Source organism: Erpetoichthys calabaricus, chromosome 10, assembly GCF_900747795.2.
Source record: "Erpetoichthys calabaricus chromosome 10, fErpCal1.3, whole genome shotgun sequence".
NCBI lineage: Eukaryota > Metazoa > Chordata > Cladistia > Polypteriformes > Polypteridae > Erpetoichthys > Erpetoichthys calabaricus.
Window position 1 is genome coordinate 36,070,563 of NC_041403.2, and position 13,928 is coordinate 36,084,490.

The 13,928-nt window shown below is 36.8% G+C and overlaps 1 protein-coding gene across 1 annotated transcript in view; it reads right to left on the reverse strand.

Annotated features, from left to right (window-relative positions):
* Nucleotides 1-13,928, reverse strand: part of stxbp3 (syntaxin binding protein 3) — a 57,492-nt gene that overhangs the window by 12,815 nt on the left and 30,749 nt on the right. The window contains exons 4-13 of the mRNA XM_028811085.2: nucleotides 10,387-10,463; nucleotides 9,192-9,264; nucleotides 4,682-4,782; nucleotides 4,023-4,168; nucleotides 3,834-3,924; nucleotides 3,584-3,708; nucleotides 3,245-3,352; nucleotides 2,796-2,853; nucleotides 2,606-2,674; nucleotides 2,198-2,278 (exon numbers count right to left, since the gene is read on the reverse strand). Coding sequence (XP_028666918.1) covers nucleotides 2,198-2,278; nucleotides 2,606-2,674; nucleotides 2,796-2,853; nucleotides 3,245-3,352; nucleotides 3,584-3,708; nucleotides 3,834-3,924; nucleotides 4,023-4,168; nucleotides 4,682-4,782; nucleotides 9,192-9,264; nucleotides 10,387-10,463 — 929 coding nt within the window. The remainder of the gene's footprint in view (nucleotides 1-2,197; nucleotides 2,279-2,605; nucleotides 2,675-2,795; nucleotides 2,854-3,244; nucleotides 3,353-3,583; nucleotides 3,709-3,833; nucleotides 3,925-4,022; nucleotides 4,169-4,681; nucleotides 4,783-9,191; nucleotides 9,265-10,386; nucleotides 10,464-13,928) is intronic.

The window sequence follows — 13,928 nt, forward strand, 5'->3', positions numbered from 1 at the left end:
CCATCATGCTGTGAGGCTGTGTGGCTAGTTCAGGGACTGGAGACCTTGTTAAAGTTGCGGGTCGGATGAATTCAACCCAGTATCAACAAATTCTTCAGGTTAATGTCCAAGCATCCGTCACAAAGTTGAAGTTATGCAGGGGTTGGATATTCCAACAAGACAATGACCCAAAACACAGTTCGAAATCTACAAAGGCATTCATGCAGAGGGAGAAGTACAATGTTCTGGAATGGCTGTCACAGTCCCGACTTGAATATCATCGAAAATCTATGGGATGATTTGAAGCAGGCTGTCCATGCTCGGCAGCCATCAAATTTAACTGAACCGGAGAGATTTTGTATGGAAGAATGGTCAAAAATACCTCAATCCAGAATCCAGACACTCATCAAAGGCTATAGGAGGTGTCTAGAGGCTGTTATATTGGCAAAAGGAGGCTCAACTAAGTATTGATATAATATCTCTGTTGGGGTGCCCAAATTTATGCACCCGTCTAATTTTGTTATGATGCATATTTTCAATTAATCCAATAAACTTAATGTCACTGCTGAAATACCACTGTTTCCATAAGGCATGTCATATATTAAAAGGAAGTTGCAACTTTGAAATCTCAGCCAATGATAAACAAAACTCCAAAGAATTAAGAGGGGTTCCCAAACTTTTTCATATGACTGTATTAAATACAAAGACTGAAATCTCTCATTCACGTTAGTATTACGACCCTTTGCTGTGGCACTCCAAATTGTGGTTAGGCTTATCCTGTTTGCTTTAATTATCTTCGGGATACGTCTAAAACTTGACTGGCATCATTCCACCTGCAGGAAATTGAATTGATAATTTAGGAAGGCACATACCAGTATATGTAAGCTCTCACAATTTACACTATATGTCAGGACAAAAACCAAGTCATGAAGTCCACCTTATTCTCAGTAGACCTCTGCAATATAGTTATTGCAAGGCATAGATTATGGCAAAGGTATAAAATCACTTCTGAAGATTTGACTGTTCCCCAGGAGCACAGTAGCCTCAATAATTGTGAAATGAAAGTAGTTTCAAAGAGGTCAAATTGAGTTATCTGGGCAGGAAGGGCCTTGGTCGGGAAGGTGACTAAGAACCCAATGGTCAGAGCTTCAGAAGTCCACTCCAGAGATGTAAAAACAGTTTGGAAAGGATGACCATCTAAGCAGAACTCCATTGATCAAGCATTTGTAATAAAGTGGATAGATAGGAGACACTCGAGTAAAAGGCATATGACAGTTTAAAAGACTCCAAGAGCCCGAGGGAAACGGTATGGTCTGATGAGACAAAAACTGAACTCTGTGGGCAGAACTACAGCACTTTGTCTGGCCAAGACAATGTCATGCTCATAGTCTGCCTAATGCCATCCCTCTGGTAAAGTATGGTGTTGGCAGGATCATATTACGGGGGTACTTCTCAGCGGCAGGAAAGGGGAAACAGGTCACAATTGAGGAAAGGATGAATGCAGCCAAATATAGAGAGATCTTTGTTAAAAAAAAAAAAACAAAAAAAACATGCTCCAGAGGGCACATGACGCAGACTGGGATGGTTCACCTTTCAGCACAAAAATGACCCAAAGGATACAGCAAAGACAACATTGCAGTGGCTTCTGGACATGGCTCTGACTGTCTATGGGTGCCCTAGCCAAAATGCACTGAAGATGGAAGTTTATAGACACTTACCATCCAATATAGTGGAGTCTGACAAAATAGCCAGGAAGAAAGGAATGAACTACTCAAAACCAGGTGTGTAAAGCTTGCAGAGACTCAAAGCTATAATTGCTGCCAATGGGTTTAATACATATATAAGAGGGAGATTTCAGTTGTTGATTTTTAATAATTTTGCAAATCTTTTTGAAAACATGTTTTCACTTTGTTGTTATAGGTTACTGAATGTAGATTGTTGGACAAAAATGGCAAATGTATCCATTTAATATTAAATCTACAGTTCAACAAAGTGTGCAGAAAGTGAATGGATCCAAATACTTTCTGAATCCACTGTATTTGGGTCACCTGGCCAACAAACACTCAGGCCTGGCTCCAGGAGTAGATCCCTGTTGTAGGCAAGGCTCTTTAATTTAATCAGGACTATCATGAGGGATATTAACCTATGTCTGAACCCTCCCTTTAAAACCATCGGTAACTATATCTGTGAACAAACTGCACAGTTCTAATAATCCTACCTGCTCCACTTTGCAAAGCTTTTCCACTTTTTTCTGAAACTCTGCCATACAGTCTTCGGCTAAGCTAACATGTATTGTTTGCTGAAAATAAAAATATGAATGTTATTTACTAAGTTTCTATATTTTTTAATTCTTACTTATGGTTTATTTAAATAATTTTTAGTTCTTGAATGCAGAAATCATACTGTTAATAAAAGTCACATCAGTATCTTAAGCTTCTTTTAAATATACTTTCAAACATTTAAGCAAGGATATAATACATTACAGCAAATACTCTGTCAAGATACAAGCTTCCCATAATATTAATTGCCCTTTGGTATTAGAAAGCAATACCAAAATGATGATGCAAGAAAAAAGAATACATTTCTATACATTCTACTGTAATATTATCAAGCAAACCTCCAATACCTTAGACATCTGTTTACGGAACGCAGGCATCTTCTTCATTAGCTGAGACAAGGCTCCTATTGTATTATGCTATAGCCAAAACAGAAAATGATTATTTTTTCTCTCCTACTTTTCTTGAAGATTTATCACATACTTCTTACTGCATATAAATAAATAATGACTTGTAAATAACATGTAACAATTATTTTACCTTTCCATCTGTAGCTTTTTTGTTAGCAGATATTTCTTTAACAAGTTTAGGGATATGCCTGTATTAAAAAGTAAAAAAAAAAAAAAAAATCATCAGATTAAAAAAATACTGTATGTACTGTATACAAAGCAGCTGCTTGCATAATAAATTGTTCAGGAACATGTAAAGAAAAAATCTCCCTCAATGAAAATTCTGCATCATTTATAAAAAGGATGTTTCTTCCATCATTTTCATTGCTTTTTGTCCAATTTGGGTTCAAATTTTCATAACATAATCAAGTCTATTTCCAACAAGTTTAGGAAACAAGCATCAGTGAGATGAAGTTTAACTCAACCGAGTTAATTATGTAAAGTATACTCAGTTTTGCACATTATCTTAATTTCAGGCCATTTTCATAACTCCATACTACAACCTCAGAAAGAAAACTCTCACACTGAGTGTTAACATACGCTGAAACTTCTGCAATGTGCATGTGCCGCAGTTTGACCCAGAGTTCATCATCCTCATTCAGTACGCACTGTTTTTCTTTGCCTGATGCACCATCTTTTGTCTTGTATCTTGAAACAAAATTAAAAATAATTCATCAGCATACTTGGTTTTCAGAATTGCTAACATTTGTGTACAAAATGGCAGACACTCCTATTTACATGAAAAGTATCAGTGTTTACACAATGTATATGAAGAAACACAGACAACATACTCTGCAGGGAAGCAATATACGAAGTGTTTAAAATCCAGTATTCTTTAGTTAAATAAAAGCAGAGCCTAATTCAAAATAAAGTTCTTACTTGTATGTGTCATTTTCAATTGGAATCACATCGTAAACCATTGCTTGATATGTCAGCTCATGTAAGATAACAGAAACTGGATCAAAGCCTCGATCAATTATCAAAAACTGAGTGTTCGTTTTCCCCTTAATAAGAAATAATAATAAAAAAAAAAGTTTATTACATATTTCCTTATTTTTTAAAATTTGCTAAATGACTATGCTTAGAGAGAAAAAAAAAACAATCCTCAGGAAATAGAAATTCAAAATACCTTTCCCTTGTTATTATCATCAATTTTATAATGTTCAGCAAGTTTTTCATCAACCAACTGAGCAAGATGTTTAGCATTATCCAGTGGTTCTCTGTGAAGAGAAGGTAATGGGCGGGTAAACTAAACAAAGATGCTCAATATTCAAAAGTATAACTGCTCACTAGAAAAACACAAAACTGCAGATATTACCTTCTATATCTAACACCAGGATTTTCATCTAAACAAGCACAAAATGTGGCAAGCTGTGATGCTATGTTTTGTAGAGTGGTATTTTTATCCATCCCATATATGCTATAAATACTATGAAAAGCGTCTGGGTAATCAAGAGTGAAAACCTGTAATATCAAAAAAGTAGCATTACTAACAATAACTACAGTAAAGTAAATTCTTTACATTGTTAAAACGTGTTCACTTCATCAGAGACGTTTACAACAAATCTGTAAATACTTTGTAGGGTCAAAAAAAGTTCAAACGAATACATAAAATTAACAATAGTGTCAATAAAAAAATATCCACTATTTGATTTAGTTTCTTTCAGTACACAGCAGCGTAAAACACTTTGCAGTACAGTTTCTTCCACTTAACATTTCTAATACTGGAGGCACTAACTGGCTAAGGGTCACCCAGTCAGTCATGGGTAGGGACTCAACTTTTAAGGTCTGCAGGAAAAAAAAAAAGCCTTACCCACCACTTCATCTTACCTACAATGCATACTGTCTGTCTTCATTTTATTAAGGTTGATTCTGAAGGAATGCAAATTGTGTATTCATGGAAACATACAAAGAATTGCTGAAAATATATTATTTTATAAAATGAAAATATGAAAAAATATAGGTTACAGAACTTGCCTGGGATTCATATGGTAGAAAGGCAATGTTTATCTCCTTGCATACCCTAATATATTTTGCACAATAAGTCTTCAAGTTATTAAAGAGGGAGTTAGGACAATCTAGAAGAAAATTCAGAATCAGATTTTTTTTATCAGCTTTTAAGTGACAAATTTCAGCATGTTATTTAGCATCCTCAAAAGCAAGTAAGCTCAGAGCTTTGAGACAAGGCCTCAGTAATCCTGGGGCCTGCATTTGAATTCTGGACTTTTAACAAATCTTTAAGAAGTTTGCAAATTATCACTATAATAACATTTTTTCTTGCTGGATATACCAGATTCCTTCCATATCCCAAGGAAGTGCACGTTAGGCTACCTGGAGACTCTGAATTGACTAAATTATGTATATAGTGTGTGTGTGTGTGTGTGTGTGTGTGTGTGTATGCTCTACAGAAGATGTTTGTCTCAACTTAAAAATGGTAAAATGTGGTTTCAGAAATACCAAGAGGTGGAACATGTTCAACCTTTACACTCTGTATCATTCTGTTAGGTAACCAAAAAAGCATGTTTACCCCTAGCTCTCATTTGCTCTGTGAGGGGCATTCCTACATAATTACTATTTTCACATTTATTCATATATAAACTTACTTTGTTTTAATGCAAAGCCTTTTACTTACTAAAAGAAGTATTTAAATTCTGCATTGTGTTTCTGTCCACATACTGCAACAATGAAGACCACATGAACAGCAATCAAAATACAGTTAACAAGTAGAAATCACCATTCAGCTACATCTTTTAAACTATCTAAGTTTAATGTTGAAACTTAGTATTCAAATATTTTAAAAACTATTGTCTTAACCAGTTTGTCACAAATAAGATCTAACTTCAATGTAGAGGAAAAGTTCTGCACAATTAAGTTTCCAAAACACAAATTTCTGTTTGTACATGGGAAAAGGATAACTAAAAGTAAGCAATATTAAAGTTTAGGTAGCACTTTTCATGGTCAAAAAGATAATTACCTTTAAAACTGTGTAGCAGGTTAGTAAAAAAGGACTAGAAAAGTGTGGATATGGTATTGTATTCTTCATCTTTATACATTTCAACTGTGAACACTAAGAGCATATGCCCTGCGGTCAGTCTGCATCTTGTATGAAAGTCTCTTACAACCACAACTGCTCGAGTCCATGCACAAATGGCATCAATGAGCCCAGGGTACATGTACAGTGCATCCAGAAAGTATTCACAGCGCATCACTTTTTCCACATTTTGTTATGTTACAGCCTTATTCCAAAATGGATTAAATTCATTTTTTTCCTCAGAATTCTACACACCACACCCCATAACGACAACATGAAAAAAAGTTTCCTTGAGATTTTTGCAAACTTGTTAAAAATAAAAAAATTGAGATAGCACATGTACATAAGTATTCACAGCCTTTACCATGAAGCTCAAAATTGAGCTCAAGTGCATCCTGTTTCCCCTGATCATACTTGAGATGTTTCTGCAGCTTAATTGGAGTCCACCTGTGGTAAATTCAGTTGATTGGACATGATTTGGAAAGGCACACACCTGTCTATATAAGGTCCCACAGATGACAGCTCATGACGAAGCACAAACCAAGCATGAAGTCAAAGGAATTGTCTGTAGACCTCCGAGACGGGATTGTCTCAAAGCACAGATCTGGGGAAGGTTACAGAAAACTTTCTGCTGCTTTGAAGGTCCCAATGAGCACAGTGGCCTCCATCATCCATAAGTGGAAGAAGTTCGAAACCACCAGGACCCTGCCTAGAGCTGGCCGGCCATCTAAACTGAGCAATCGGGGGAGAAGGGCATTAGTCAGGGAGGTGACCAAGAACCCGAAGGACAACTATCTCTGCAGCAATACCCCAATCAGGCCTGTATGGTAGAGTGGTCAGACGAAAGCCACTCCTTAGTAAAAGGCACATGGCAGCCAGCCTGGAGTTTGCCAAAAGGCACCTGAAGGACTCTCAGACCATGAGAAAGAAAATTCTCTGGTCTGATGAGACAAAGATTGAACTCTTTGGTGTGAATGCCAGGCGTCACGTTTGCAGGAAACCAGGCACTGCTCATCACCAGGTCAATACCATCCCTACAGTGAAGCATGGTGGTGGCAGCATCATGCTGTGGGGATGTCTTTCAGCGGCAGGGACTGGGAGATTAATCAGGATAAAGGGAAAGATGACTGCAGCAATGTACAGAGACATCCTGGAAGAAAACCTGCTTCACAGCGCTCTTCAACTCAAGACTGGGGCGACGATTCATCTTTCAGCAGGACAACGACCCTAAGCACACAGCCAAGATATCAAAGGAGTGGCTTCAGGACAACTCTGTGAATGTGCTTGAGTGGCCCAGCCAGAGCCCAGACTTGAATCCAATTGAACATCTCTGGAGAGATCTTAAAATGGCAGTGTACCGACGTTTCCCATCCAACCTGATGGAGCTTGAGAGGTGCTGCAAAGAGGAATGGGCGAAACTGGCCAAGGATGGGTGTGCCAAGCTTGTGGCATCATATTCAAAAAGACTTGAGGCTGTAATTGCTGCCAAAGGTGCACCGACAAAGTATTATGCAAAGGCTGTGAATACTTATGTACATGTGATTTCTCAGTTTTTTTATTTTTAATAAATTTGCAAAAACCTCAAGTAAACTTTTTTCATGTTGTCATTATGGGGTGTTGTGTGTAGAATTCTGAGGAAAAAAAATGAATTTAATCCATTTTGGAATAAGGCTGTAACATAACAAAATGTGGAAAAAGTGATGCGCTGTGAATACTTTCCGGATGCACTGTGTGTTCTTTTCCTGTACAAGGGCATGATAAAGCTGCTGGTCACTGACAGGCACAGCTTACATGTCTATAAGCTGCAATCAAGGGCTTCTCATAGGTGTTCTATAAGGATAAGTTCAGGAAAAAAAGGCAGGCCAAGACAAAACAAGCACACTAGACCTACAATTGTCCCAGAGTCCTTTCATGTAAGAGGTGTGAGCAGAGTGCATTCGAAAGGTTGCCTTGCTAGAAAAACAGCCAACAGCTAGGGTGAGAGATCTGATATAATCTCTCAGACAGACCAGTCTCATATGTTGGTCGTGATTTGGTATGGACAGTCAGGGGGCATTGAAATCCTGGGCCGTCATCTGTCCTGCTGATCTTTTCAAACCTTTCGTGTAATCTGGACACAGTGAAACAGCTTAGTCAACAGTATCATAACATGTCTGCCTGAAGCAGTTCAATGGCCCTCTGTCCTGCTTCAGGTAACATTCACTCACACGAGGGTGATCCAGAGTCACAACTCAACTTAACATGCAACCTACACTGTGAAAAATGTCAGTAAATTTAACAGTAAAAATACTGTAAATGCTGAAAGTAAAAGACCTTTTCTGAAAAAAAGTAAAGTTGCCTTATGTTCTACTGAAAATTACCTGTATATCTTAAACAATACATTATTATTTTTTACACCCAAGTTCTGTAAAATCGATATTTTTCTACCTTTAAAATATGCTACATACCATTTACTGATGCATTACAATTACACTGAAAAAAATCTGTTAATTTTACAGTGTAAAACTGTTAAATAGCAAAGGTAAACAACTGTAAAATGTGAAACGCTAAAGCGCTGTTTCAGTAACACAGAAGTTACTATATTTGCATAAGGACATGCCCCCTTTTACCATATTGTTCCTGGTGAACCGCATACCTTTGAATAATAGGAAAAAAAAACCAAACTAAGTTAACAAACATATTTTTCCCTGCGTGCTGAAGGTTTTTTGAGGTTATGAAAGCTGATTTATGGTGGGCTGCATTCGATAAGCTGGCACTCCTGTAGGACACCATACACCACAAAAGCAAACTTACTTCCCCACCAGAGAATGTGCCAAAACTTCCTTAAACGTTGAATTGTTTTCAATGTGTATAATTAAATGGTACATGTTTGCTACTGGTTGTTACTTTACGGATGTAAACTGTGTATTGGGGTTTGACCCTGACAATACTTTCTAATGGTTTATTTATTAGCATATTTATTACACTGTATAAATTTCTGCTTATGGTTAAACATTCCCTTCTGTTGGAATGTGTTGTAAAGAAAATGCAGTTATTTACTACTGTAGACCTAAAAATATTCTCATCTTATTTATTACGGTAAAATTTTGGCAACCCAGCTGCCAGTACTTTACCGTAAATTTAACATTATTATTTTTTTTATTTATTATTTATTTATTTTTTTACAGTGTACGTATTTCCATTATGGAGCTGAAATCTATCTTAGCACACTTGATGCGACACCCCTCCTTACTCATACATGTCAACTAGACTCACCAGTGAACTTAACACACACTTCTATGGAATCTGGCAGGTAATTGAGGTACTTAAAAAAAAAAAAAACAAACAAAAAAAAAAACTACCCAGTCAATGAGAAAATGTGCAGTCTCCCAAGAGTTTTGAAGAAGCATCACTATCCATGGCACACCAGAACCCACATAAGATTTAAGCAATGTTGGAATGTATGATTACACTTACAATCTGTAAAATAGACATATGCAGCTTTGTACTTAAACTTTTTCTTGAAATCATTGACAAGGGCATCAACAGACTAGAAAGAAACAAAAAGGCAAAAGGGGGTTAGCATTTGTTACAGTAAACAGTGGAACAAAAACTTATAATTTGCATTTGAAGCACCATAATTTCCTCTAACACCTGATTATTTTAAGGCAAAGTTGAGAAATCAATATATTTGTCTTTTAAGTTGTAAAACTTCAAAAGAAACCAGGGAGCAAAATTGGGATTTATCAATGAGACAAACCCACATGTAACTGAAACTTTCACACCACAAATTTCAATAAGTACAGGACACATTTTTTTTTTACATAAGGGGTAAATGGAAGTAGTCTACCTCCATGGAGTCAATCAGTAAACAGTTTCGAAATAATTGCTTCTTTAGGAGAGGACTGTCCAAAGGGGTATTTATAGAAATATGGAACAGTCAAGCACTAAGCTAGGAATTTTATTGTGGATTGATGGGCACCTTGACATATCCTACATATTGCATAAAGGATTGTCTAATTATTTTATCACAATGATGCACTGTATTTGTAATTGTAGTCATTCATTCTTGTGTTAAAAAAAAATCCCCCTCCCTAGAAGGAGAAATGAATTTACAAACTAAATAGAGGGAAACTTACACATACCATACAACCTTTTGTCACTGCAAGGCTTAGAAAAACGTATAATACTGTGAATCCAAGCAATGCACTTTCAGAAAGAATGCATATGCAGTAGAGCAGGAGTTCCACTGTGGCTGCAGGTTTTCATTCCAGCCAATTTCACAAATAAATGGTTCAGTCTTACTTCTAAATGGCAAGAAATGCTAATTCCTAAATTTTGTTTACATGTAAAGATGCTAAGATATATTTCTGAATGCAAAACAAGATAAGAAAGACTAAATGGATAATTTAGGATAATTTAAAAGTAGTGGGTATATCTGTTTGAAAGGATACCTTCAGCTTCAATCAGCCAGTTGTATTTCAGAATGTAGGGCAGCTATAAAAATAAGTACAACTTTTTCCAACCACTCTTTCATTGCAAAATATTCAGCAAATCTACAATTAAAAACACTTCCAAGAGGATATGCCCCCACTGGATACAATGGTTATTTACTTAGACATTACTGCAAAAAATATTTATTTCATTTTCCATGGAAATAAGTGTCACAAACCTTATCAGTTGGAGTGATAAAATAAATAGCCTTCATGTCTTCAACCGGTTCACGGTTTTTATACAAGTCTTCAACAACTAAAAAAAAAGAAAATATTTGACAAATTGTATGCTGCAGTATTTACAACATGACCATTTTTAAGTAAACAGTTTATTTTCAGAATATCACACACTAAAAAAGACGTACAATATTTCTATAACTTTTTTATGATATAAAAACCTTTTAGTCTCTGAAATACTGAATGTCTCCCCTCTGCCTCAGTGGTATGAATTATCAAAATTTCTGTATAATAAAAACATAATAATAATAAATAATAAGGGTATTAGAAATACAGGGTGAGCCTTTATTCTACAAAACCGCTACAAGGTAAAATAAATGTCATTACGACACAAGAAAGGATGTACATATTTATTTCCACTGTGTTTTAAAAATGATGTCTTCAAGGTAATGGCCATCATTAGTGATATACTCTTCCAGATGGTTTCTGAATGCTCGCATGACTTGTTCAGCCATTTCAAGGGGAATAGTGGCGATTTCATGGCAAATAGTGTCCTTGAGGGCTTCAAGGTTTTCAGGTCGGGGTGTGTATACCTTCGACTTGAGATAACCCCACAAGAAGGAATTGCATGGAGCAAGATTAGGCAAAAGTACAGGCCACCTGACATTGCCATGCAGGGAGATCAGCTTCCCTGGAAACATCTCCCGCAAAACTTGTATGGATCTCTGTGCCATATGAGCTGTTGTTCCATCCTCCACCACATCCATTTCTTCCAGTTGGGGCCTGAAAAAGTTCTCCAGCATTTCAATGCAACGTTTTGAAGCGACGGTGACTGTTGCCCCCTACCCCCCCCCCAAAAAGTAAGGGGGTACAATGCCAAATTCTGCAACCACGCACCAAACTGTAAGACGCTCACTGTGCAGGGGTCTCTGAAGAAGTTCACGAAGGTTGGGTTCAGCTGAATAGCCATAATTTTTTCTTATTTACGCAACCATTCAAATGGAAATGTGCCTCATCACTGCACCTATGTTTTCTTTTCTTGTTCTTCTGTGGTGCCACTCTGCACCATCACCTGATTAAGTCCCAGGATGTCACTTGTGATGCTTAAATATTTGCATGAAACCAGGTACCCTAACCTGTCATGAGAGCCACTGTATCAAATCCTCCACGTCAAAGCCTTCAAAAAAACCCCAAAAAAAGTATGTATATTGGCATTTATAAATGTGTCCCCCCCCCCCTTATATTTAAGGAGCTTATTTCTCTTAATTATAGATCTTATGTAAGTATTCATTATTTACTTATTTTTGTCCTATATCTCTTTAATCACATTATACAGTTTTTTTTTTGTTTTTTTTAATGCAAACCGGTTTGCAATTCATTCATCAGCCTAATACATTCTGATTATGTAGTCTCAGGAAATGATGCTGAATTTTTCAAGACAAATTATGATGCATCGAAGAACTGATGTTTTTTTTTTTTGCCCACCCCTAAGACACCTTAATAATTTGTGTGTTTACAATTTGATTAATGGTTAATACTGATGATGCTTAAGTACATTTTTGAAAAACATTCATTTATAAACACATGTAATTTTATCATGAATTTACTTTCTGACTGGGGGGCTTCGCTCGCCAACCCCCGTGTTTGTTTTCCGGATGCACACTTTTAAGATTTTTTTTTTTTCTTTGAATTGTTGCTATTTCATTAGTTTCACTTTTATTTCAGAACTTCTCTAAAAACAATACTTGTAATCTTGCGAGTCCCAATATGCTGAATCTTTTTAATGAGGTCAGGATAGGTTTCTGTTTGGTATTTCAGCACAGACAAAACGATCTACATCATCAGCAGTTAATAATTTTTTTTTTTTTTTTTTTTTTACAAAGTAAAAAAGTAAGTTGAGTTCTGCATTGGACTCCGGTCTGTAAAGTTGTGCTATTTTCCTCTCACAGTTCCAAAAGTACATGGGGTTACCAAGGTGATACCCCAGCTTTTGTTTAGGTTTTTGTACAAGGGCTAGACAGAACGTTTTTGACTCCTGGGGTAAATGTAGCTTTTTAAATAAGCAGACAGATAAATATATATATATATATATATATATATATATATATATATACACACACACATGAACAAAGTAACCAATAAATGCATGTGCGGTAAACTTCGTTTTTGAAATTCTCAAGATTCTTTGTCACATGCATAGTTATGCAGGACAACACGCAGTGAAATGCATCCTGATCCGCTTATCAAAAACTGTGCAAAGTTAGAAGAATATCAGTTAGATTAACAAAAAGTCATAGATTGGAAGGTAACAGTATAGTACAGTAATCCCTCACCTATTGCGGGGGTTACGTTCCAGAGTCCCCCGCGATAGGTGAAAATCCGCGAAGTAGCAACCTATATTTATTTTGTTATTTATACATATTTTAAGGCTTTATAAACCCTTCCCACACTCTTATAAACCTTTCTCACTCTCTTGTTAACCTTTCCCACACTCTTATAAACACTTCCTATGCTCTTAAACACTTTCTACATTCTTAAACACCGCAGACCAACACTGCACACTGCACGCAGCGATCAGACGTCAATGTGTCTGCACTCGCTTTGTGAAGGGGGGCAGCTGAACTCACGCTGAGCAGAAATGGACTTTGTGCTGCTTCTGCCAAAATGCCTGCTTGTTGCTCTGCGCGTTCGGAAGGAGGAGGAGTGTGTGCGTGGGTGTGTGAGGGCTGAACGCACGTTCGCTCAAACCCCCCTCCCCGGAGGCGCAGTTCGCATTGTCAAGGGGGTGGGGAGCTGAATGAAAGCTAAGGAGAAGTGGACTTTGTGCTGGCTTTGTGCTGCTTGTCGCTCTGCCTGTCAATTTAAAAGCCTGTACATCACCAATTTTCCTGTCTCACTGTCTTGTCTTGCGTGAAGTTAAAATGTTTTATAATAGTGAGATGTTACTCATATCCTTAGCCCGACATCCACATATCATATGTGTTAACTAAGTGTGTTTTATAAGTTTACATGTGTTTAAAGCATGTGGGATGGGTATTTTAAGGCTTAAACTATAAAAATGTTTATTTATATGGTCTTTCTATATCGCAGATTTTCTCCTGTTGCTGATGGGTCTGGAACATAACTTCCACGATAGGCGGGCAATCACTTGTATTTAAAAACCCGCGAAGTCGTGAATCCGCGAAAAGTGAACCGCGAAGTAGCGAGGGATTACTGTAGAACATAATAAATAAGTACAATTATGTGAATAAAGTAGAATTAAGTGTTAAGGTGCAATAGTGTATTAATTATTGTGCAAAACCAAAGTTAGACTGGTGCATAGTTAAATGAGGCAGTTTGTTTGTTTGCGCTACTGCGATCTTTACTTTTTTTTATGTTTTCTAATTTTCCTACTTTCATATCCTTTAACTTTCTCCACATGTGTATACCGTCATTTTTTTTTTTTGAGCCTTTCTAATTTCACTGGTTTCATAGTCTCTAACATGCTCTGCATGTGTTTAGCGTCAACGTTTGTAAACGTCTTTACGAAGTTCTACTTTCTTTT